Source organism: Babylonia areolata, chromosome 23, assembly GCF_041734735.1.
Source record: "Babylonia areolata isolate BAREFJ2019XMU chromosome 23, ASM4173473v1, whole genome shotgun sequence".
NCBI classification, from domain to species: domain Eukaryota; kingdom Metazoa; phylum Mollusca; class Gastropoda; order Neogastropoda; family Buccinidae; genus Babylonia; species Babylonia areolata.
In genome coordinates this window covers 44123297-44145796 of record NC_134898.1, presented here as the reverse complement: position 1 = coordinate 44145796, position 22500 = coordinate 44123297, and the positions used below count along the sequence as shown (strand labels likewise).

Here is a 22500-nt window from a genome sequence, read left to right as displayed (position 1 = left end):
ATTCATTTTCCTGTGCTTTTTTTTTTCATATGGAAATTTATAGTTTACTTAATTCTGAACCTTTTGACACCAAATACATGTTCAAAATAATCCTTGTTCTAAAGTTCCAAGCATGCAGTTGTATGTTTTTTTCATGAGCCAATTTCTGCAGTTGTTCTTTTGGGGCACACCAACTTTGAAAAAAATTATAGAAAAAATACTATGTTAGATAGATCAGTTCTGGTGGGGGGGGGGGGGTTGTTAATCGGTGATTTTAAAACTTTCTGAAAATACATAAATGTCAAAAATGATAAATTCCGATGTAAGCCTGGTTTTTGCTTGCTGTGTCACATATATACACTATACAGTGTGTTCAGCCACATTGTAGCCCTTTATGGCTGACTGGCTGGCCAGTTAGTGACAAAAGATGATACAGATACGAGACAGATATTTACAGTGTGTTCAGCCCCTGGCTTTGGCTCTGTGACATTGGGCTATAACTATAAGCAACAAAAGATAATGTCCACTGCTATATATAGTTTCAGTTTCTCAAAGAGGCGTTACTGCATTCAGCTAGATGCATTTACACTACACCACGTTTGCTAGGCAGATGCCTGACCAGCAGTATAACCCAACACGCTAGTCAGGCCTTCAGCACATGCTTTGTATACTTGTGTACCTATCAGAGGATTTCTTCTACAGAATTTTGTCAGAGGACAGCACTTTTGTTACCATGGGTTCTTTTTCAAGGCATGCTGCACATGGGATGCTGGTTTATCATCTCATCGCATGACCATACACTCAAGTTAGATTTTCCAATCAAACTTGGGATTTGAAAGAGCAAGACCCAGATTCGAACACAGACCCCCATGGACACTGTACTGACAGATAATGATGAGCGCCCAGTGGCAGCTGTCAGTTGGCTCTACTCTAGTAGGCAGGCAAATGACCCCAAGTTTGCTTTTCATATATGCAGCCTGTTGTGCAAATGACCTGGAGTTTATAAAAGCGCTCAGAGCCTGGTCTCCGACTGAAGATAAGCACTATATATGTATCCATATCATCATCATCATCATCATAAGCGTCTCAACCCGTCTTCCCTCCTGCTCACAGGTGTGATCCACTCTGACCTGAAGCCGGCCAACTTCATGCTGGTGGCGGGGAACCTGAAGCTGATTGACTTTGGCATCGCCAACACCCTGCAGCAGGACAAGACGAGCGTTCTTAAGGAGTCGCGCGTCGGCACTCCCAGCTACATGAGTCCCGAGGCTATCATGGCCGCCTGTGATGATGGCGCTGACGATTCAATGGAGGAGAAGGAGAACGAGAGCCAGGCCCAGCCCAAGTATAAGGTGTGTGGGGGGAATCTGGTATGGAGGGTGGGGGCGGGGGGGGTTGGTGGGTTTTTTTTGGTGTTTTTTTCAATGCATGTGTCCATTGCTACTCTATTTTTGGGGAGTTTAGTTTGTTTTTTGTTGTTTCTTAAGTTTGAAAAAATCATTTCATATTTGGTAGCTGAAAATGCCCAGCAAAAAGAGAGAGAGAAAATCTTGATGCATTGTTCAAATGTTTAAGGTTGTTTTGGGGTGGTTTTTTTTTTTTTTTTTTTTTTGGTTTTGTTTTGGTTTTTTTGTGGCTGTGGGGTTAAGATTTTCTTTGTAAATCAACACATATTTGAATATCATTAATCATATGGAATACTGTCATACATGATAAAATTCCATAACTGTATTCTGTGGATCTGTGTCTGTTTCTTCCATGTTTGTGTGTGCATACATGTCTTTCTCTGTTCTTGTGTGCTTTGTGTCTGTCTGACTGACATGTTGTTATTGTAAGGCACTTAGAGGTTTGAAAATGCTTTATAAATGTATTAGTAGTAGTATTAATAATGATATTATTATTATCATTATTAGTATTATCATCATATGAAAAAAGCATGGGCGCTATAACCGAGTGGTTGAAACATTGGACTTTCAATCTGAACATATGTGCAGACCTGCTCATGCCTGAACCCCCTTCTTGTGTATACACACGCAGATCAAATTCACATGTTAAAGATTGTATAATCCATGTCAGCGTTCGGTGGGTTGTGAAAACAAGAATATACCCAGCATGCACACCCCCGAAAAAAAGTATGGCTGCCTTCAGGGTGGGGTAAATAAACAAAACGGTCATACATGTAAAATGCTCCATGTCTTTCTGAGTGTGTATATGTGCATGCCTGAAACCTGATTGAATAACACAGGAAACAAATGATACACACGGGTGTTCAGTGCTGGCACTTTAGTTGGCCCTGCGAAAGTTCGTGAACCCAGGAAGTAGGGCATGGATATAAATAAACGCGGCTGACAAACAGGCCGCGCCAGCAGCACTCGCTGTACGCTTGTTCGGCGGTAAATCTGCTTTGTTTCTTTCGCGCATCATCTCCTCGGATGGATCGGAAATAACGACTAAAGAAGTGGTTTTCTAAAAAGAACACAAAATAAGCTTTCCATTGACTCCAAACACAATATGTTTTCTTACATAGCGGTTGTTGCGGCAACGGCTGAAACATAAATGAAGAAAGAGAAGAGAAGGATAAGCAGAAACATGATCGCAAAAATCGTTAAGTTTAAATCCCTCTCTAAGAAAACAGGCGTTTAGCACAATAACATCGTCAATACACACAGAACATATAGCATGCCTGCATGCAGATTAGCTTACCTTTTGAGTTGTGCGATTTTTCTTGGCAGCACAACAAACGTTTAAATGAACACACTGTAGCATGGTGAGAGTGAGCAGCAGGGGGATGGAGAGCGGGGTGAGTGTCTGTCGGCTTATGGCACTGCCGTGCCCTTCATTCCACGAGAAAGACGAAGAATTTTAAGGTAAAAAAAAAAAATGAAACGATGATGTTGATAAAATAATGAAATTGTGTAAATCAACTCAAACTGCACTCCAATAATACAACCAGCAATAGCAATAATTCAACTTTCTGTAATCGCTGCAGGAAATGTGTGGATGCTGTGAAAAGGTGGGAAAAGTGGGGCGGGGCTGCAGGGCCGAGTGAAACAAAGAAGGCAGTGTCCCAGTTTGGCGCGCGGGGCCAGAAATACCGCGGCGAATGTGCCGGTCAGTGCAGAGTGCGGTGGGAAAGTCTGGCATTAAAAAATTTTTGACCCAAGACGCTAGACGCTGCTCGGCCAACTATTGTGCTTGGCTGAGCAGCCGTGTACAGTGCCCATAGGCAGCCGTCAGTCAGCTTTACCCAGGTAGGCAGGTTGTGCAAGTGACACCGTGTTTGTAAAGCACTTAGAGCTTGGTATCCAGCTGAAGGTAGGCACTCAAAGATGCCAGCTATTATGATTTCACTGTATTTTGTTACGCTCGAATGCAGTTTGTTCTGACATGACCCCAACGTCAGAATTGTTCCGACGAGTTCATTTTTGACAACATAGATTGGTCATATGCTTTCCTGTCGTAACATTACCCAGACTCTCTAGACCTATCGATCATGAGGCCAGGGCAGTCACTGCTAACCTTGGTCTCACGTGATGATGCTTAGCTAATCACGTGCGTGTTTACATTGAAACAGCATTGAGTGGACCAGTCAGTTTAATCGTTTACCCAAACAAAAGAGAATGTGGCTAAATCAAGTTGCGTTTCAGTCAAACAGCATCTGTGCCCGGTGGTTTAATTAAGCTATGGAGTGCAAGGAAGGAACAAGTGGTTCGGAACAGAGAAGTCAGCCATGGATTCTAATTGTGAGAAACTGGAGGAACAAAGACCAGGGAAGCGACACAGTGCCACAGATGTGTAAGCTGTAAAGAAACAGCAGCGGGACAGAAGTTTCGCCAAACGTACACTGAAAAATATCCATTTGCTGATGAGGCTTGGAGTCCGAATGTTCCTACCAAATTCAGTATGTTTTTACCAAATTTCCTGATTGTTCCTACAAACACTTGACAGGGGTTGGCATCTCTGGGCGCTATGTAAGTATCCATATCATTCATCATCATCATTCAAATGAAAATGAAAAGTGACACAGCCAGGTGTGTGTGTGTGTGAGGTCAGGTGGGGGTGCGGAGCGATGTGTGGTCCCTGGGCTGCATCCTGTACAACATGGTGTATGGGCGCACCCCCTTCCAGCACATCAAGAACAACATGGCCAAGCTGCAGGCCATCACCAACCCTGCCGTGCCCATCAAGTTCCCCGACCTCCCAGACCCCCATGTCATGGACGTTCTGAAGGTCAGGGTCTTTGTTGTTGTTGTGTTGTTGTTTTTTGTGTGTGTTTTTTAAGTTGTGGCAAAGGTGGGGATTTTTTGTTTGGGGCTTTTTTGTTTGTTTATAAGTTGTGGGCAAGTTTAGGAAGCTGTTGTGAGTGTGTTGGGTTTTTTTTTTTCCTGTGGGAAAGTTGTGGTGGAGGTGTCTTTTGTTATCAATGTTGTTTTCAAATCTTTTGGGGAAGTTTTGGTCTTGTTTTTGTTTTGTTTTGTTTTTTGTTTGTTTTTTAATGGGAAGTTGTTGAGGAGATTTTACTGTGGAAGTTTTCGGGGAGGGTTTTCTATTTTCTTGTTCTTCTTTTTTTTTTCTCTCTCTCTCTCTCTTTTTTTTTTTTTTTTTTTTTTTTTTTAGAGAGTTATTGTGGAGGTAGTGTTTTTTTTGGGTGGGGGTGACATTGATGGGTAGGTTGTCTTTTTTCCTTGGAAAGTTGGAGGTGAGATTTTGTTTTCTTTTGTGTCTTGTTTGTTTTCTTTTGTTTTTTCTCTTCTTCTTTGGTGTATCTGTTGATTTTGTCTCTCTTAATTCCTTTTGTCTTCAGTATACATCAGGATAATACTTGACACAGTTGGGTGGAGAGTGACGATTTGTCTGTTCATGACATTTAACTTTCGATTTCACTGTTGGAGACACTTTATCACTCCATTGTTGTTTGTTTCATGCAATGAAAGAAAAGTATTGAAAATCACTGCAGACTCTGCCAAAAATAAAGAAATCTTCTCTCTTTCACATTTCTATGGTTAGTGTTCATCATAGCATGCATTATTTCTCACCTCCACCAATTCTGAGGCCCTGTTTTGGCATGGTAGTTGTGTTATTTGGACGGGCACGTTACTTTCAATTTTCCTCACTCCACCCAAGTTGTGAATAGGTATCTGACCACCTGGGGAAGGTTAGAACAGCGGATGAAGAGGATTGGGCCCTGCCTTCCTACGCTGAAACCCTAGACACAGTGGATAGGAGTTCACTGCTCTGATGGCCTGTGAAAGACTGCAGGGCCTTTAACCTTTCAAATTCTCTAACTTTGACTGGCGCAATAGCCAAGTGGTTAAAGCGTTGGATTTTCTGTATGACGGTTCCGGGTTCAAATGGGGGAGATTTTTCTGATCTCCCAGGTCAACACATGTGCAAACCTGCAAGTGCCTGAACCTCCTTCGTGTGTATACACACACAGAAGATCAAATACATGTGTTATGAAGATCCTGTAATCCATGTCAGCGTTCGGTGGATAATGGAAACAAGAATATACCCAGTATGCACACACACACACACACCCCACCCCCCAAAAAAACAGAGTAAGGCTGCATACATGGTGGGGTAAATAAAGAAAATGGTCATACATGTAAACTGTTACATGTCTGAGTGTGTATGGGCCCGTGACTAAAACCTGACTAAATGACACAGTATAACGAATGATAAGCGCCTAATGGCAGCTGTCAGTCGGCTCTACCCAAGTAGGCAGCCTGTTCTGCAAGTGACTCCATGTTTGTAAAGCAATCAAAGCTTGGTCTCCGACCGAGGAGGATAGGTGCCATTTAAGCTAAAGTATCCATATCATCATCATTCATCATCCCCGAAAATGGAGTATGGTTGCCTACATGGCGGGGTAAAAGCAGTCATACACATAAAAGCCCACTCATGTTCATACAAGTGAAAGTGGGAGATGCAGCCCACGAACGAAGAAAGGGAACAAAAACCATCATTATAACCTTTGACGTCCGCCAGAAATGTCTGAGGCGAGAAGTGAAATCGCGCGCCACCACAGCTGAGCTGCTGGCCCACCCATACCTGACAAACGGAGACAAGCAGAGTGAGGAGTGCCACACGCCTCCAGCCAAGGTGGCCAGACGGCCCCCCCCTGCCCAGGGCTCAACACCGCTCGAATCCCGCCGCCTGCAGGAGCTGCTGAGGTCACAGCTGGCCCAGGGGTCATCGCCTGGCACCGCCAGTGCCGTCAGCCGTGTGGTGGTATGTGTGTGTGTATGTGCTGGGAGTGGTGTGGTGCTGTGTGCTGTTAGCTGTGTGGTGGTGTGTGTGTGTGTGCTGGGAGTGGTGTGGTGCTATGTGCTGTTAGCTGTGTGGTGGTATGTGTGTGTGTGCTGGGAGTGGTGTGGTGCTATGTGCTGTTAGCTGTGTGGTGGTATGTGTGTGTGTGTGCTGGGAGTGGTGTGGTGCTATGTGCTGTTAGCTTTATGGTGGTATGTGTGTGTGTGTGCTGGAAGTGGTGTGGTGCTATGTGCTGTTAGCTGTATGGTGGTATGTGTGTGTGCTGGGTGTTGGGTGGTATGTGTGTGTGTGCTGGGAGTGGTGTGGTGCTATATGCTGTTAGTTGTGTGGTCGTATGTGTGTCACTGTGTGTGTGTGTGTGTGTGCTGGGAGTGGGGCTGTGCTTTGTGCTGTAAGTTGTGTGGTTGTATGTGGGTGTCACTGTGTGTTGTGTGCTGTCAGCCATGTCGTGCTGTGTGCTGTCAGCCATGTCATGCTGTGTGCTGTCAGCCATGTCGTGCTGTGTGCTGTCAGCAATGTCGTGCTGTGTGCTGTCAGCCATGTCATGCTGTGTGCTGTCAGCCATGTTGTGCTTGTGTTGTGTGCTGTCAGCCATGTGGTGCTTGTGTTGTGTGCTGTTAGCCGTGTGGTGCTGTCAGCCATGTGGTGCTTGTGTTGTGTGCTGTTAACCATATGGTGCTTGTGTTGTGTGCTGTTAGCCGTGTGGTGCTGTGTGCTGTCAGCCATGTGGTGCTTGTGTTGTGTGCTGTTAGCCATATGGTGCTTGTGTTGTGTGCTGTTAGCCGTGTGGTGCTGTGTGCTGTCAGCCATGTGGTGCTTGTGTTGTGTGCTGTCAGCCATGTGGTGCTTGTGTTGTGTGCTGTTAGCCATGTGGTGCTGTGTGCTGTCAGCCATGTGGTGCTTGTGTTGTGTGCTGTCAGCCATGTGGTGCTTGTGTTGTGTGCTGTTAGCCGTGTGGTGCTGTGTGCTGTCAGCCATGTGGTGCTTGTGTTGTGTGCTGTTAGCCGTGTGGTGCTGTGTGCTGTCAGCCGTGTGGTGCTGTGTGCTGTCAGCCATGTCGTGCTGTGTGCTGTCAGCCATGTCATGTTGTGTGCTGTTAGCCGTGTGGTGCTGTGTGCTGTCAGCCATGTCATGCTGTGTGCTGTCAGCCATGTCATGCTGTGTGCTGTTAGCCATGTCGTGCTGTGTGCTGTCAGCCATGTCATGCTGTGTGCTGTCAGCCATGCCATGCTGTGTGCTGTCAGCCATGTCATGCTGTGTGCTGTTAGCTGTGTGCTGGGAACAGTGTGGTGATAGTTCTGTTATGGAGGCGTTGAAAAGAGAATGAGGGTCCACTCTTTGCTGTCTGTGTCACTCAGTCTTTTATTGTATCTCTTTCACTCTCTCTCAGTCCCCTGTCCCACCCTCCCACTATCTCTCTTCATTACTTGCTGTTTTCTTTGTTTTGTTTTGTTGGTGGGTTTTTTTTTGGTTTTTTGTTTTGTTTTTGTTTTTGGGGGTGTGTTTTTTGTTTTTTTTGTTGTTGTTGTTTATTTGTTTGTTTTTCAGAGATTATTATTTTATAAAAGAGAAGAAAAAAAGGGAGTGACAAAGAAAAAGCATGTCTTTCCCTTTGTCTTCAAGGCTTTTCTCAATAAAAATTTTACATACTTGTGTAATGTACGTCAATGAAATAATGGAACAACCTTGCCAGTGCTTTTCTCTATGGCAGCTATCTGAGAGAGGGCTCTGTCACATGCAGGCAGGAATCTGAAATGTGCTTAACGCACAAGCATTGTCATGTGGTTTAATGTATGCGCAAGTCTTGTGTTTAGGTTTTCACATATTTAAGATCTCAGTTTACTGACAACAGCCTAGGTTTTTAGTCAGTTTGTAAGAAGTCTTTGTCGTATTGGATGACATTATTTTCGAACATTCAAGGAAGGGAATAGCCCTGTACCTGTATAGCTAAACAAATAGAATTTCTTATATTCATTATTGCTGCTGTGTTGTGAGCAGATTTGAACACTTTTGTTTTGTTTAAGATTGGGAAGAATCAAATTGGTGAAGAGAATGCAAGAATTAATCTACAACTAGTACCACAATAATATGTTTATGCAATCTGTTTTCTTTTGGTTTTTTTGTTGTTGTTTTTTGTTGTTGTTTTTTTTTTGGGGGGGGGGGGTTTTTTTGGTCGTTTTCTCCAAGGATTATTTCTTAGTGACTGAGGTTCGCTAAATGTACACTTTTTTAAGTCCAGAAAGTATTTCAAATGCTTGTCTCATGTTTTTTTAGCACTGGTCAGGCCTATTATGCTTCCATACCACATTTATTAAATAGGAGTGTGTGTTGTATGAAATGAATGCCTACATTGCTGATGCTGAACGTTATGGACACTTTGTTTCTGTTGTTTCACAGGGAATGTTACAGAAGCTGGAGTCTGGCAAGCACTGAAATCAGTCCAGCAGTCTGATCTGTGAGTGTGATATTTTGGTGTGATTGGTGGAAAGTGGTCCAGATACATAAAGGAAATGTAACAGTGAACAGTTCATCATCTGCCAAGTAAATACAGTCCACAGTTCTCCATTGCTCCAGTCATTGTACAGCAGCTGGCACACCAGATTTTAACATCTTGAGTTTCCCTTCAAAGGAGGTGTTAAAGCATGCAGACTTACCCTTATATGCTACACCGCATCTGCTTCTTTTTTTTCTTTTTTACTCAAATTAATAAAAATCAAAAGCGGACATCTTGAAGCCTGTGACAAACATGGGCAGACTCGAGTGTGCCCATTGAATGCACCATCTGATCATGATGACCTTAAGAGTTTAATCACTGTAGTCGTAAAATCACAAGAGTAGTATGTACAGCTTAGCTGGTTCAAGGTACCTCACAAAGCATCCACATAACAGGCTCATTAAACATGTATTTCAACAAAGAAACAATACAAAGCATGTTGGGTTGTTTGTTTGTTTTACAATGGACCCTCTTTACAGTTACTGTCTCCTTACAAAAATCGGGTGACAAGAGGAAGGTGGCAGAATGGTTAAGATGCTCATGAGAGTCCAGGTCTCGCCATTTCTCCCAAGTTTGACAGGAAAATCAAACTGAGAGTATAGTCATTCGGATGAGATAAGTCAAGGTCCAGTTTGCAGCACACACTTGGCACACTGGAAAATATCCTGTGGAACCATGAGTGTTGTCTTCTGACAAAATTTGTAGAATTTGAAATAAATCCAGTCTGATAGGTACATATATATGCATGCACTCAAGACCTGACAAAGCATGTTGGGTTATGCTGCTGGTCAGGCATCTGCCTTGCAAGATGTGGTGTAGGCAGTAGCGAGTATGGATTTGTCTGAATGTAGAGACACCTCCTTTGAAACTGAAACTGCTTACGAAGATCACAATTGGCTTATCTGGCAGTACAGTGTCCATGAGAGGGTGGTTTCAAATCCTGGTCTCACCCTTTCTCCCAAGTTTGACTGGAAAATCAAACTGGGCATATAGTCATTTGGATGAAACGATAAGTCAAGGTCCAGTGTGCAGCACACACTTAGCACACTGAAAAAGAACCCATGACAAAATGAGTATTGTCCTCTGGCAAATTCTGTAGAAGAAATCCACTGAGATATGTACAAAAATATATATGCATGCACTCAAGGCCTGACTAAGCATGTTGGGTTACATTTCATGCTGCTGGTCAGGCATCTGCCTAGCAAGATGTGCTTTGTAGCGTATGTGGATTTTTCTGAAGGCAGTGGCACCTCCTTGAAAATGAAACCCCTCACAAAGATCACAATGTCTTAAGGATGATTGGTAGTGTACGACATTCCCCCAAATCTTACCAGTAACTAAGTGCAATGCCTCCATAACATTCAAAGTGTGGTAATGGTTCTTTTGCAGGGGGGGTGTGGGGGGGGGGGGGCTTTGGGGGGAACATGCCTTTTTTAGAGCTTATATCTACTTGGAAAAAATCTTTTGCAGATCTTTGTGCATTTTTTCCCATCTTTCTTGTTCCTTGGTAATTAAGTTTACACTAATGCAGTGTTTGGTGTCAGAAACAGAGAAATGCACATTCTGGCAGTTGCTTCACATTCTATATTTCCATGATATTGATTCAGGATAAAAACTAGACCATCAAAGTTCCAACTATTAAAGTTCAAAGTTAAGAAGTATTTCTTGTTTGATTTTATGCATGTTTTGATATGCATAAGATATTACATAATGTGAGTGCATGTTCATGAACATAAGTTTTGATCCATCAAGCACAAGCATTTAAATGAGTACAGAACCTCAGTGTGTGTGTGTTGTGAATTTGCATGTATATGACAAGATGTGTGTGGGTTTAAGGGGAAAACTGAGTCGGTGTGTTCTGGTGAGTGGAATATGAATAGTGTGAATGGACATTTCACTTAAAAAGACTTTTTTTTAAGTAACTACTGATTTATACTCTTTGACTTCATGTATTATTTTATTCTGTAACCAGTGTTAAAACTTTCTTCTTGTCCATCAGATCTGACGACATCCTGAATACACAGACAGGGGTAACCACATCCCACAAACAAGTGGAGGGGCAATGCCATGTCAACAGCAGAAAACACCAACAAAAAAACACCTGTCATCACATGATGATCACTTTAAAGTGACCGTAAATACCTGGGTTTAGCCTGTGACTTCAGCAGTGATCTCAGGAGGAAAGGAAAGGGCAGAGTGATAAGAGAGCCAAGTGGAGAGGTGACTTCAACCCCTTGACTGCTGAACCCTGAGGGAGTGAAATCTGTGGTACGACTTTGTAGTGCAAGAGCTGCTACTTGGGTGCTTTCAAGCAATCGTAACTGATTTTGCTGAACAGTTTCAGTTTCAATTTCTCGAGGAGGCGTCACTGCGTTCGGACAAATCCACATACACTACACCACATCTGCTAGGTAGATGCCTGACCAGCAGCATAGCCCAGTGCACTCAGTGAGGCCTTGAGTGCATGCACTTATGTATTTGTGTATCTGTCAGTGGATTTCCACTTCAGAATTTTGCCAGAGGACAATGCTCTCGTTGCCATGGGTTCTTTTTCAGTGCACCAAGTGTGTGCTGCACACAGAGACCTTGGTTTATCGTCCCATCCAAATGACTAGACACTCAGTTTGATTTTCCAGTCACACTTTGGAGAAAGGGCAAGAGCGGGATTCGATCCCAGACCCTCACAGAATCTCTGTATTGGCAGATGATCGTCTTAACCACTCTGCCACTTTCCTCCTGCTCACTGAACAGAAATGATGCAGTCCCTAGAGGAAGGAGTCCAAGTAAAGGATGGTGACCTGTAACCTCCATCGTACCACAGTCAGCATCAACAGCCCTGGACTGATGAGCACACTTGTCAGCAGCAGTCAAGGGGTTAAAGCTTGTCCCCGTTACCTGCCACATAAGAAAGGATCTCCCTTCATTTCTTTTAAATTGTCCTGTCACCTGCCACATGAGAAAGGATCTCACTTCGTTTCTTTTCTTGACTTGGCTAAGCTGGTACTCATTAAGACAAGCTGGAGTGGCTGACAACCAGTTCTTTGCAAAGCAGTCATGGATTCTCTGAGGATCAACACACAGCTCATGTGTAGACATCGCAACACACATTCACACACACAAAGCCTGCGATTGTGGACCTGGATAAACGTGGGTGTGGGGTGAACCTTTGACACATTGCCGGTCTGTAGTTAGCGGCTTCTTGCATTAACAAAAAAAAAAAAAAGAGAGAAAAGAAGAAAAAAGCTGTGAAGGTTTTCAGAGATTGTATTGTGCTAATCAAAGCTGGACTCTGTGTGTGTGTGTGCACAGACTGATTTTGAGAGAAGGGGGTTTAAACCTGGAGGCTTTTCCTACCTGAAACAATTTTTCTTTTCAGAGACAGTCTAGATCATAGCCACAGCTTGTTTTTGCCTACAGATTTTTGTTCAAGAAAAAGAAATAACGCAGACTTTTCCCTTCTCATGAAAACTTTTTTTCCACAGATATTGTAGACCTGGTGCTTCAAGGGGGTGAATACTTGACCATGTATTTATGTTCCCCACCCACCTTCTCTCCCCCAGTTTTCCAGGCCATATGGGACATTGCTGGAATGGTATGCTGCTGGGTTTCAGTGTCAGAATGTGCAGTCTGATTCACATATGCAAAACCACATCTGCATAGAAATCTTTTTTTTTTTTTTTTCTTTTTTTTAAAGCAATTCCTGACCTACACATAAACCCAGTGTTTGGTCAGGCCTTGAGAGTCAACCTCAGGTTTGTGTAAAACATAAAATGAATTGAAATAAATCAAAACTATAGGAAAATTTGGGCTGGGAAAAGTAGGGTATGAAGCAAAGGAGAAAACTACCAATTACTTTACATGGAGTTACACATCTGTGTGACGGGCGCAACAGCCGAGTGGTTAAAGTGTTGGACTTTCAATCTGAAGTCCTGGGTTCAAATCGTGGTAACGGCGCCTGGTGGGTAAAGGATGGAGATTTTTCCAATCTCCCAGGTCAACATATGGGCAGACCTGCTTGTGTCTGAACCCCCCTCCTGTGTATATGCAAACAGAAGATCAAATACGCATGTTAAAGATCCTGTAATCCATGTCGGCATTCGATGGGTTATGGAAACAGGAACATACCCAGCATGTGCACCCCCAAAATCAGAGTATGGCTATCTACATGGTGGGGTAAAAACAGTCATGCACGTAAACCCCACTCATGTACATACAAGTGAACGTGAGATTTGCAGCCCACGAACAAAGAAGAATACATCTGGGGATTGAGAGGAGGGGTGTGTGAAAGAGAGAGCAAAATGGGTGGGCGAGGGGACATTAATAAGCCGTATAAAACTGGTTTAAGGGAATGGGAGGGTGCTAATGGAAGGGGTGGGGTGTTTGGGAATTGGGTTTAAAACTTACACGGACACCAATAAATGATGCATGAATGGTGGGCAGTGAACATGCTGCATTTAGTTGTTTGTAAGAGTCTTCTTCGTTCATGGGCTGCGACTCCCACATTCACTTGTATACATGGGTGGGCTTTTACGTGTATGCCCAACTTTGCCCCTACCATGTGTCTGCAGTCATACTCCGTTTTCGGGAGGTGTTTGTGGGAGTGAGCAGAAAAGCTTGTGGCATTGCCAGGAATGGACAGCTGTGGCTGTGAGACAGATGTTGTGGAACCAAATGAAACTGCTGTAACATCCCCCACCTCCACACACACACACACACTTCCTCCTACCCCCCTGCCCTCCCCTCCCCTCCAGCCTCATTCCCCACAAAGGTGGTCCTGTTCTGAACTTTTAAAAGTAACATATACAAACACACCAGTTAAGACTTTTCTTTTCTTCTGTCTTTTTTTGTTTTGTTTTTGCTATGAGAGCACAGTAAACATGGGAGTTTATGGTCAATACACTGAGTGGTTTACTTTTTTTTTTTAATGATTACTTTGCTTTATCCGTTATGCTATCATGCTGATGATCGTTTCTATGTTCTCCCTCTTTGCTAACTTTCTAGCATGATATATAATTCTTTTTTCATTTAAAGCAATTAAAAATGTGTACACAAGTAGCTTGTTACTTTTACCATTTTTAGAGTATGTTTGTTTCATGGCTAGTGTCAACTTTTTTTCATTGATAATGATGTTTTAAACTTTGTGCATGTTTTGATGCCAGCTTTCATTGTGATAAGATTTCTCCCATGTCATAGCATTGGCATAGTGCTGCACAATGACACTGACAGCCTGTTTGCACTGACCTGGGTGTGTTGCCTGCCTGGGGCTGTATTCAAGACAGAATTCATTTTGCCTAAAGGCAAGATACCTTTGACATGGTTGGCAGCTGCAGGTAGAATTTACATCGAAGGTTAAGTTATCTTGATATTCAAGACATGTGCGGTGCACTCAGGCAGCTAACACATCCCGGTGATTCCCTTCTGCGCATACACTGTTGCTTCTCACTGCACCACAGTTCAGAGTATTGTCAAGAGAGCAAAACACGGGCTATCCGCAAAGCACACCCATTTTCTCCTCAACAGAATCAACGTTACAGAAGGATCCACCTTATTTACGTCTGCTTCATGGGCAGTCACCCTTGGCAGATAGTGAGGGTAAATTGCCTTCGGGTTTGTAGACCACAGGTAGGCTTTTGTGTTCCTGAGTACTGGATACTGCTTACCCTTGGGCAGTTTGCTTTGCCACAGGCAGATTACCCGCAGGTTCACATTTACCCACAGGCATGATGGTCTCTTGAATACGACCCCTGGTCAGCTCAGAATGTATGTTACAGTCATGTTGGTCAGCAAAGATTGTGTGTGTGGTGGATTTGTGTGTGTGTCATGTGTGTATGCAGTAAGTTTTATCTGTTTTTCTGGCATTGAATATGAAAGTATGTAGCTCAGTGTTGTATATATATATATGTATATGGATGTACATGTGTATATAGATACAGTCATCATCAGCTCTGTCTTTTCCTTTTCTTTTCACTCGTTTTTCACACACCTAAGTATCATGTTCCATCGACCTCCATTGAATTCTTTATCTTGAATATTATGCTTTGTGAAACTCAAATGCCATAAAGGTGGAAAGTGCTTGTGGTGAATTTTGTGTATGTGTATTGCATGCCTATTATCTGGATAGTAGTAAGCAGGCCAGTAGCTCATGTTATGAATCTGTTTTGCGTGTATGTGTTTCTGTGGCCCTGAATACCCTATTCTTAGGCTGGCCTTGGTTTCTGTTTCCCTCCACTTCCATGTCTGTAGAGTTCATGTTAAAGTCTTAACTCCCGAGAACAAGGTTTCGGTTGCGCATGCGCACTAGAGCCTATCCATAAAAGGGAAAGGGGCGGAGTTTATCTATAAAAAGCGCGAGCACGTGTCCGGTAGGTTAGTAGATCGTCATATTTCTCTCCGTTTGCATGTTTTACAAACAATGTGGTCGTTTACGGTTGCCAACGTCGAGGGGCTGTCTGCATGCTTTCCAATTCTCACCGGACAGTACCACGTGCTGGTGCTATTTTTATCTGACAGACACGTCTAGCGCAAACACAAACGGCTCTAGCTCCGCCCCTTTTCTCTGCATTCAAATTTTGTATTACGTGTAGCTGACACATTTTGTACTTTCCAAAGTCAATTCAGGTCTAGATTGGAAGCTGCTAGGCAAATCTCGCTCTCTGCCATAAATGAAGCCAAACCGTAGCTTTATTAGGCTTTTATTTTGAATAAACCTTCACCGACGTCACAGTGTCAGACTCTGGTGAGAAACTGGCTTGATTCAAATCGCCCGCCATTTATAGTCCGGTTCAGGCTTTAAGGTCCAAAGTGTCAGTAGGTGTGTGGGAAGATCTGAATGATGTAGTGAGAAGCCCACTTTTAGGATTATGTTGATTTATTCTGGATCTACAACTAAACAGTCATCAGTAGTGTCCTGCATATTTTGAATGAGACCAGTGGCTGGCAAAGTGACTCATGAGCAATGCAGGATCTTCAAGTTTTAAGGTATATTATCACTATATCAGCTGATAGAATGACCTGTATTCTAAATAATGAATTATGGAACTTTATGTGTATTTTACTTTCTGCATGAATATACAAATGAAGGAGGGTGGAGGCACTAGCAGGTCATCATGTATGTTGACCTGGGAGATAGGAAAAATCTCCATCCTTAACCCATGAAGTGCCAATTCCAAGATCGAACCCAGGTTCCTTTGATTGAAAGTCCCAACGCTCTAACCACCCAGCTGTTGCACCCATCAGTATGGAAGTGATTATTTGTTGATCTCTGTCAGTGTCGTTAAGTATTAGTGGGATTTTGGGGTTTGTTTTATTTTGCTTTTTGTAGTATTTTGTTTTGTTTTTTTCATTTATTGTTTTGGAACAAATTACCAGATTTTTATCCTCATATTTGTTCCACATTCTTTTTTGTTGTTGTTAAAGTAAAAAATGATTGACATGTATAACACTCGGACCTAAGAAGACATTGTTGTTTACTGTATATCTGAGTGGCAGAGTCAGGGAACAATTTTGACTTTGTGACAGTGACGGTGACAACATTTGCTCTTTGCTGTTGAACTCTCTCTGTGTGTTTGGGCTGGTGGCCTTCACACACACTCCCTCTCTCCCTCTCACTCTGTTTCTCTTGATTCTATCTCTTTATGAAGTGTTTGTATGTTCTCTGTGCCTTTGTCTTATAAACATCCCCTTTTCTTTTATCTGTCTTTGCCTTGCTCTGCGTTTTTTTCATTCAAGAATAAGAACAATTCATTGCAAAAAGAACTTTAAAACTGTATTATTATTTCAAATAGCTGTGTATATGAATGGTTTGGTTCCTTTTTTTTTTTTTTTTTTTTTTTTTTTTAGTGGTATTTACTGACAGAGAACTATGGTGAAAAACAATCTTATTTGAAGAAAGTTGTGAAGCAGAGACTTATGAAACGCATCCAGTCAAGCTCTTGAGATGAAATGTTAGCGCTTGTGAACAAACATTCTTTGAACAAACTTACGTGACTTGTAACAAGGTAACTTAATCATTCTTGATAGTAAAAACAGAAGGGAATCTGTCATTAAAATGTCTTTCAATAATTGATGTGTTGTATTTTATTTGCACAAATGTTTGTGAATGTTATTCTCATCATTAATGACACTTTGAACATGCATACATTATTTGACATTATTTTAAATCATGTTACTTTAGGAGTGTAATACTGTGTTTTAGAAGTTCAGATCACACAAAACGCAAGCCACCATGGTAGAGTGGTTAGCATCACGGAGTGATAATTGGGAGTATATGGGTTCAAACTAAATCAAAGGCATATCATTGTGGGATACGTTTTTGAGCCTGCTGACCAGCTCATTTCCATAGATTCAAGAGAGCTGTGGGCTGAAATAGGATGACTGGAATGGGGAATACAGAAATATTGCGCCATATTCTGTGGATATTCAAAGATTGATACCTTGCTTTCACAGTGACCTCAGCTTCAAGGGCCCTTTCACTAAATCAAAGGCATATCATTGTGGGATACGTTTTTGAGCCTGCTGACCAGCTCATTTCCATAGATTCAAGAGAGCTGTGGGCTGAAATAGGATGACTGGAATGGGGAATACAGAAATATTGCGCCATATTCTGTGGATATTCAAAGATTGATACCTTGCTTTCACAGTGACCTCAGCTTCAAGGGCCCTTTCACTAAATCAAAGGCATATCATTGTGGGATACGTTTTTGAGCCTGCTGACCAGTTCATTTCCATAGATTCAAGAGAGCTGTGGGCTGAAATAGGATGACTGGAATGGGGAATACAGAAATATTGCGCCATATTCTGTGGATATTCAAAGATTGATACCTTGCTTTCACAGTGACCTCAGCTTCAAGGGCCCTTTCACTTTCATGCCCATGGTGAAGTTGATGTCTGGGGGATTTTTTTATATTTTTTATTTCCATTCAGGGATGAGGGGGGAGAAGTCTTTGGGGTTTTGATTCGTTTTGGGTTTTTTTTCATCAGTTTTCAGTGTCAGCAGAATCGTCATGGTCTACACTCATGGGGAGTAGTTTACTTACAATCTAGCACCGCAATGAAGTGACTACTGTTATCACATATGGAGGGGAGGGGTGAGTACTGCACACAACTGAACGCCACCAAAGTGATTCAACTATAGTGCACGGTCACCTCTGGTGTGTGTCTTGTGATGACCTGACAGTGTGTGAGGACTGTCCAGTGCTGTGACTGCAAGGCAACACACACACAAACACTCGGAACATCATGCTCAGACACACACACACACACAGATACACAAACTTGCATATATATATATATATATATATACACACACAATCCATCTCACACACATATACACACACACACACACACACAGGTTTGGGGTGTTAAGGATAAGAAGTTGTGGGTTGTGCCATTGAAAACAGATGGGCCAGGCCAGGAAATAATTACAAAAACAAAACCAGCACCTACCCCCCAAACAGACACTGTTGTTAATATTTCAGTCTTCTTTTTTTCTTTAACTTGGTCATACTATAATTGTTACGCAATTGTTTCTTGTCCATCATTATAGTGCAGTAACTTGAGGACTATCAGCAGTGCTCTGACCCTGCCCATCATGGAGTGTTTTACCCATGATTGATGATCCTCCACTCACATGATTTGTTTCTACTCTGCACACAGTATATGATGTGGTGGTGACTTGTTTTCTCTCAGTTTCTATTTAATGCACGCTTCACTCTCTTCTCATCACTTTTCACACACGAGCGCGCACGCACACACACACACACACACACACACACACACGAACACACGTAGCGCCCCGGGAAAAGAAAAAGTGGGCGTGGCGTGAGATGTCAGAGTTACGCGGCTTGAAAGCAAAACCGGAAACCCGCTTCTGATGACAGTGACAAGTCAGAAGCTGTGATTGTGTGGATTCAAAAACACCAAAACATTCAAATAATAATCGTCAGAAAGCTCTGGAACTTTGATTACAATGGATAAATTAAAACGAGCTCTGGCTGGAGAAGATGAACAAGAAGAGAAAGGTGTAATGGCACAGGTAATTGATTGAGCGGATGGCTAGGATCCGGCTTGCAGTGTAGCAGACGACTTGAAAAGTGAAACAAATATAGTTTTCCACTGGAACAGAGATAGTATTGTAGTGGGTCCAGTCGAAATACTCGTTTTTTCCTCATTTCTTCCCCTCTACTCCTCTGTATGACTGGCGGAGTGAACCCCCTCCTCTTTTTGAGACTGAAGCGTCAGAATGATGATTGTGGTCGCTGAAGAGGAGGAAGTATTGTGAACGCAACTCACTCCGTGGGAAAGTTGTGGACATTGCGGTTTTCAAATCAGCATGCATCTCAGAAACACCCCAGAGCCTTTCTTCTTCTTCTCTTCATTTCAGTCATTAACTTAAATTTATCCTCAGTGGAGTAGTTTTTACAATAAACATGTAACATTACCAGTGATATAAAACATCTCATGTCAAACATATAATCATAACTGCATCTTAGAAATAAAAAGGAAAAATATAAACTGTCTTGTTTCTGTTTTGAGTTCCATACTGGTATTTCCATTTATTCGGAAAGGATACAGTTGTTTTTAGACAATCCTTGGCTTTTTAAAAAATTCAGTGTTTCAATCAATGCTGCATACTTGAAACATAAAAAATATATTAATTGTTTATTAATTTCTTCTATTTTGTCATAGATAGATACCAAGATAGACCCCACATTATTATCATTTTGAGCATGTACGCCAAATCTTGAAAATAAGCCCTAGGCTTTATGTATACAACACACATGTAAATATCAAAAAGGAAAAATTGAACACAAGATACCAGACATTATTCAAAATTATTCACCCCCCCACCCCCAACCCCCTCCCACTCACTGCATTTATTGTCCTGACATACTCCACCCCAAAAGGGATGTCATCACAGTGTTCTGTGTCCAAAACATCCTGTCTTGATTAGTAAATATATGGTGCCCTGCATTTGTACATGCTGATCTGGGTGATGATAAATAATACTGATACTGTGTTTAAAAAGGTTAAAGGTTCCATAGCTTTTTACAACCATCAGAGTAGTGAACTGACATCCAGTGTGTCTAGAGCTTGGCACAGGATGGCGGGGCCCAGTCCTTTCCTTCTGCCATTTTAAGCTTCACCAACAGAAATCGGATACCCATTCACACACTGGAGGAAAGGGGAAAATCAAAGTAAAGTACCTTTCCCAAGGACAACATCATGTCAAAATGAGGGCTTCGAACCCTGATCACTGGTGGCCACTTGATCAGAAATCCAATGCCAAATGGATTCTAACAAAGCGCTTCTATAAAGTGCTGAATCTTTTGTGTAAAAAAATTCATATTGTTTCAAAATCTCCATATTTAAGTCAGTCAGTCAAGCATAGTTTGAGCTTAGACCATAAAGTATCACAAAGACAATAATACATGTATAAACAATTGTATATATGTAGGGTCTTTGATGTCACAAAACGAGGCCCCACACTTTTCACACATAGATCAGTCCCTGAGTTTTGATGACGCCTCCTTCAAACTGTAAATGAAACTGGAGGATTTTGGATGGGTTCTCCATGTCACCATTTGGACCCAAGTTGCAGCACTCTTTTTAACAAATTTTGATTGAAATGTTGCATGATTCAGATCAATGAAGCCTGATTGAAATGTTGTGTAAATTCAGATCAATGAAGCCTGATTGAAATGTTGCGTGATTCAGATCAATGAAGCCTGATTGAAATGTTGCGTGATTCAGATCAATGAAGCCTGATTGAAATGTTGCGTGATTCAGATCAATGAAGCCTGATTGAAATGTTGCGTGATTCAGATCAATGAAGCCTGATTGAAATGTTGCGTGATTCAGATCAATGAAGCCTGATTGAAATGTTGCGTGATTCAGATCAATGAAGCCTGATTGAAATGTTGCGTGATTCAGATCAATGAAGCCTGATTGAAATGTTGCGTGATTCAGATCAGTGAAGCCTCCACGTTAAGCTGGAGTACGAGGATCAAGCTGTTTGCCGTGTGTTTCATACTGGGGGCTACACTCTCCATTTTGGTAAGTGCCAGATTATAGTTTACATTTAGGTTGGCTGGTGTTGATTGAGTCCACTTTGCTTTACTTTATTGATATCCTTCTTCATTCGTGGGCTGCAACTTTTACGTTTTACTCGTATGTACACGAGTGGACTTTTACGTGCATGACCATTTTTACCCCGCCATGTAGGCAGCCATACTCCATTTTCAGAGGTGTGCATGCTGGGTATGTTCTTGTTTCCATAACCCACGGAACGCTGACATGGATTACAGGATCTTTAACGTGCATATTTGATCTTCTGCTTGTGTATACACACGGAGGGGGTTCAAGTACTAGCAGGTCTGTACATGTGTTGACCTGGGAGATTGGAAAAATCTCCACCCTTTACCCACCAGGCGCCGTTACCGAGATTCAAACCCTGGACCCTCAGATTGAAAGTCCAACACTTTAACCACTTGGCTAATGCGCCCGTCAATATTGATACCCACTTTGCTTTATTTCATTGATTCCACTTTGTTTTATTTTATCTTTTCTAATCATTCTACTTTCCATAACTTTGTGCCATGACAGAGTCTGTTCTGTATATTATAAAAAGTGTTTCTTACAAAAAGAGCTATATGTGAATAATACATAGTGGGGGAAAATCAGATGAGAAGAAACTCTAGTGTATACAACAACAACAATGAAGTTATAGCTTTTAATATATAGTATAACATATCGTGTATGTTGTCTTGTGTTTGTTTGTTTGTTGTTGTTTTTTAAATCATCTGTTCATTTATGGTTTTTTGTTGTTGTTTTTTTCCCCTATATATATATATATATATATCTGTGACAATTTAAGATTTTTTCCAGTGATGTTTTGAAGGGTCTTTGGTTCAGCATATATCATTATTGCACTGATGTACATGTATACACACAGAGGCACAGACAGGTGCACTTACACACACAAACACATACACACACACACACACACACACACAACACACACTCGCACACACACGCACACACACACACACACACACACACACACACAAACACACACAAACACACAACACACACACACACACACACCGCACACACACATAAGCATGGCATACACCAACAGACTCACAGACACACACAAACTTAGACAGACATGCATGCTAGCGCACATATAATCTCATTCACACACACACACACACACACACACACACACACACACATATACATACGCACGCACGCACACGCGCACACACAATCACATACACACACACAATCGCACACTCACTCACACTCACACTCACACACATACACATACTGTTTTTCAGACACTTATGAATAAATCCTAAAACACATAATTGGATGTTCCCATGTCTGTTCTCAGGGCACCAGTCTCATTTTCCTGGGGAAAAAGGGGCTCATAATATTTGCCATCCTGTACACACTCGGCAATGTACTGTCTTTGGCCAGGTAAGAAATCAATCAATCACTGAAATGACTGAAACATCCAGTGCACTGAAATTTTCCTCCAGGTTCATCATGATAATGATAACAACAGTCATTCCTGTTGTAGAAGTAAATCACATTACTCACATGTATAATCCAATAAACTTAGTTATCACAACAGCTTCCTTTATTCGAATAGGTACATACTTTGCCATCAGACTGTGTATTTGTGTGCACATGTCAGTGTGTGTGTGTGTGTGTTCATTGTTTAGTTTAACCCCTTTTCTGCTGCTGACAAG

The 22500-nt window shown here is 42.1% G+C and overlaps 2 protein-coding genes across 4 annotated transcripts in view; both read left to right on the top strand.

The window, feature by feature from the left end:
• The window catches only part of LOC143298049 (uncharacterized), a 25867-nt gene extending 12840 nt beyond the window's left edge, over positions 1 to 13027 (top strand). For all 3 annotated transcript variants that reach the window (XM_076610714.1, XM_076610715.1, XM_076610713.1), the window contains 5 exons: positions 1093 to 1331; positions 4033 to 4209; positions 5968 to 6210; positions 8647 to 8704; positions 10743 to 13027. In XM_076610714.1, coding sequence (XP_076466829.1) covers positions 1093 to 1331; positions 4033 to 4209; positions 5968 to 6210; positions 8647 to 8682 — 695 coding nt within the window. In that variant the 3' untranslated portion in view covers positions 8683 to 8704; positions 10743 to 13027. The remainder of the gene's footprint in view (positions 1 to 1092; positions 1332 to 4032; positions 4210 to 5967; positions 6211 to 8646; positions 8705 to 10742) is intronic.
• Positions 13028 to 18604: 5577 nt separating this feature from the next.
• Positions 18605 to 22500, top strand: part of LOC143297585 (vesicle transport protein SFT2B-like) — a 16452-nt gene continuing 12556 nt past the window's right edge. The window contains exons 1-3 of the mRNA XM_076609992.1: positions 18605 to 18776; positions 20711 to 20797; positions 22140 to 22225. Coding sequence (XP_076466107.1) covers positions 18711 to 18776; positions 20711 to 20797; positions 22140 to 22225 — 239 coding nt within the window. The 5' untranslated portion in view covers positions 18605 to 18710. The remainder of the gene's footprint in view (positions 18777 to 20710; positions 20798 to 22139; positions 22226 to 22500) is intronic.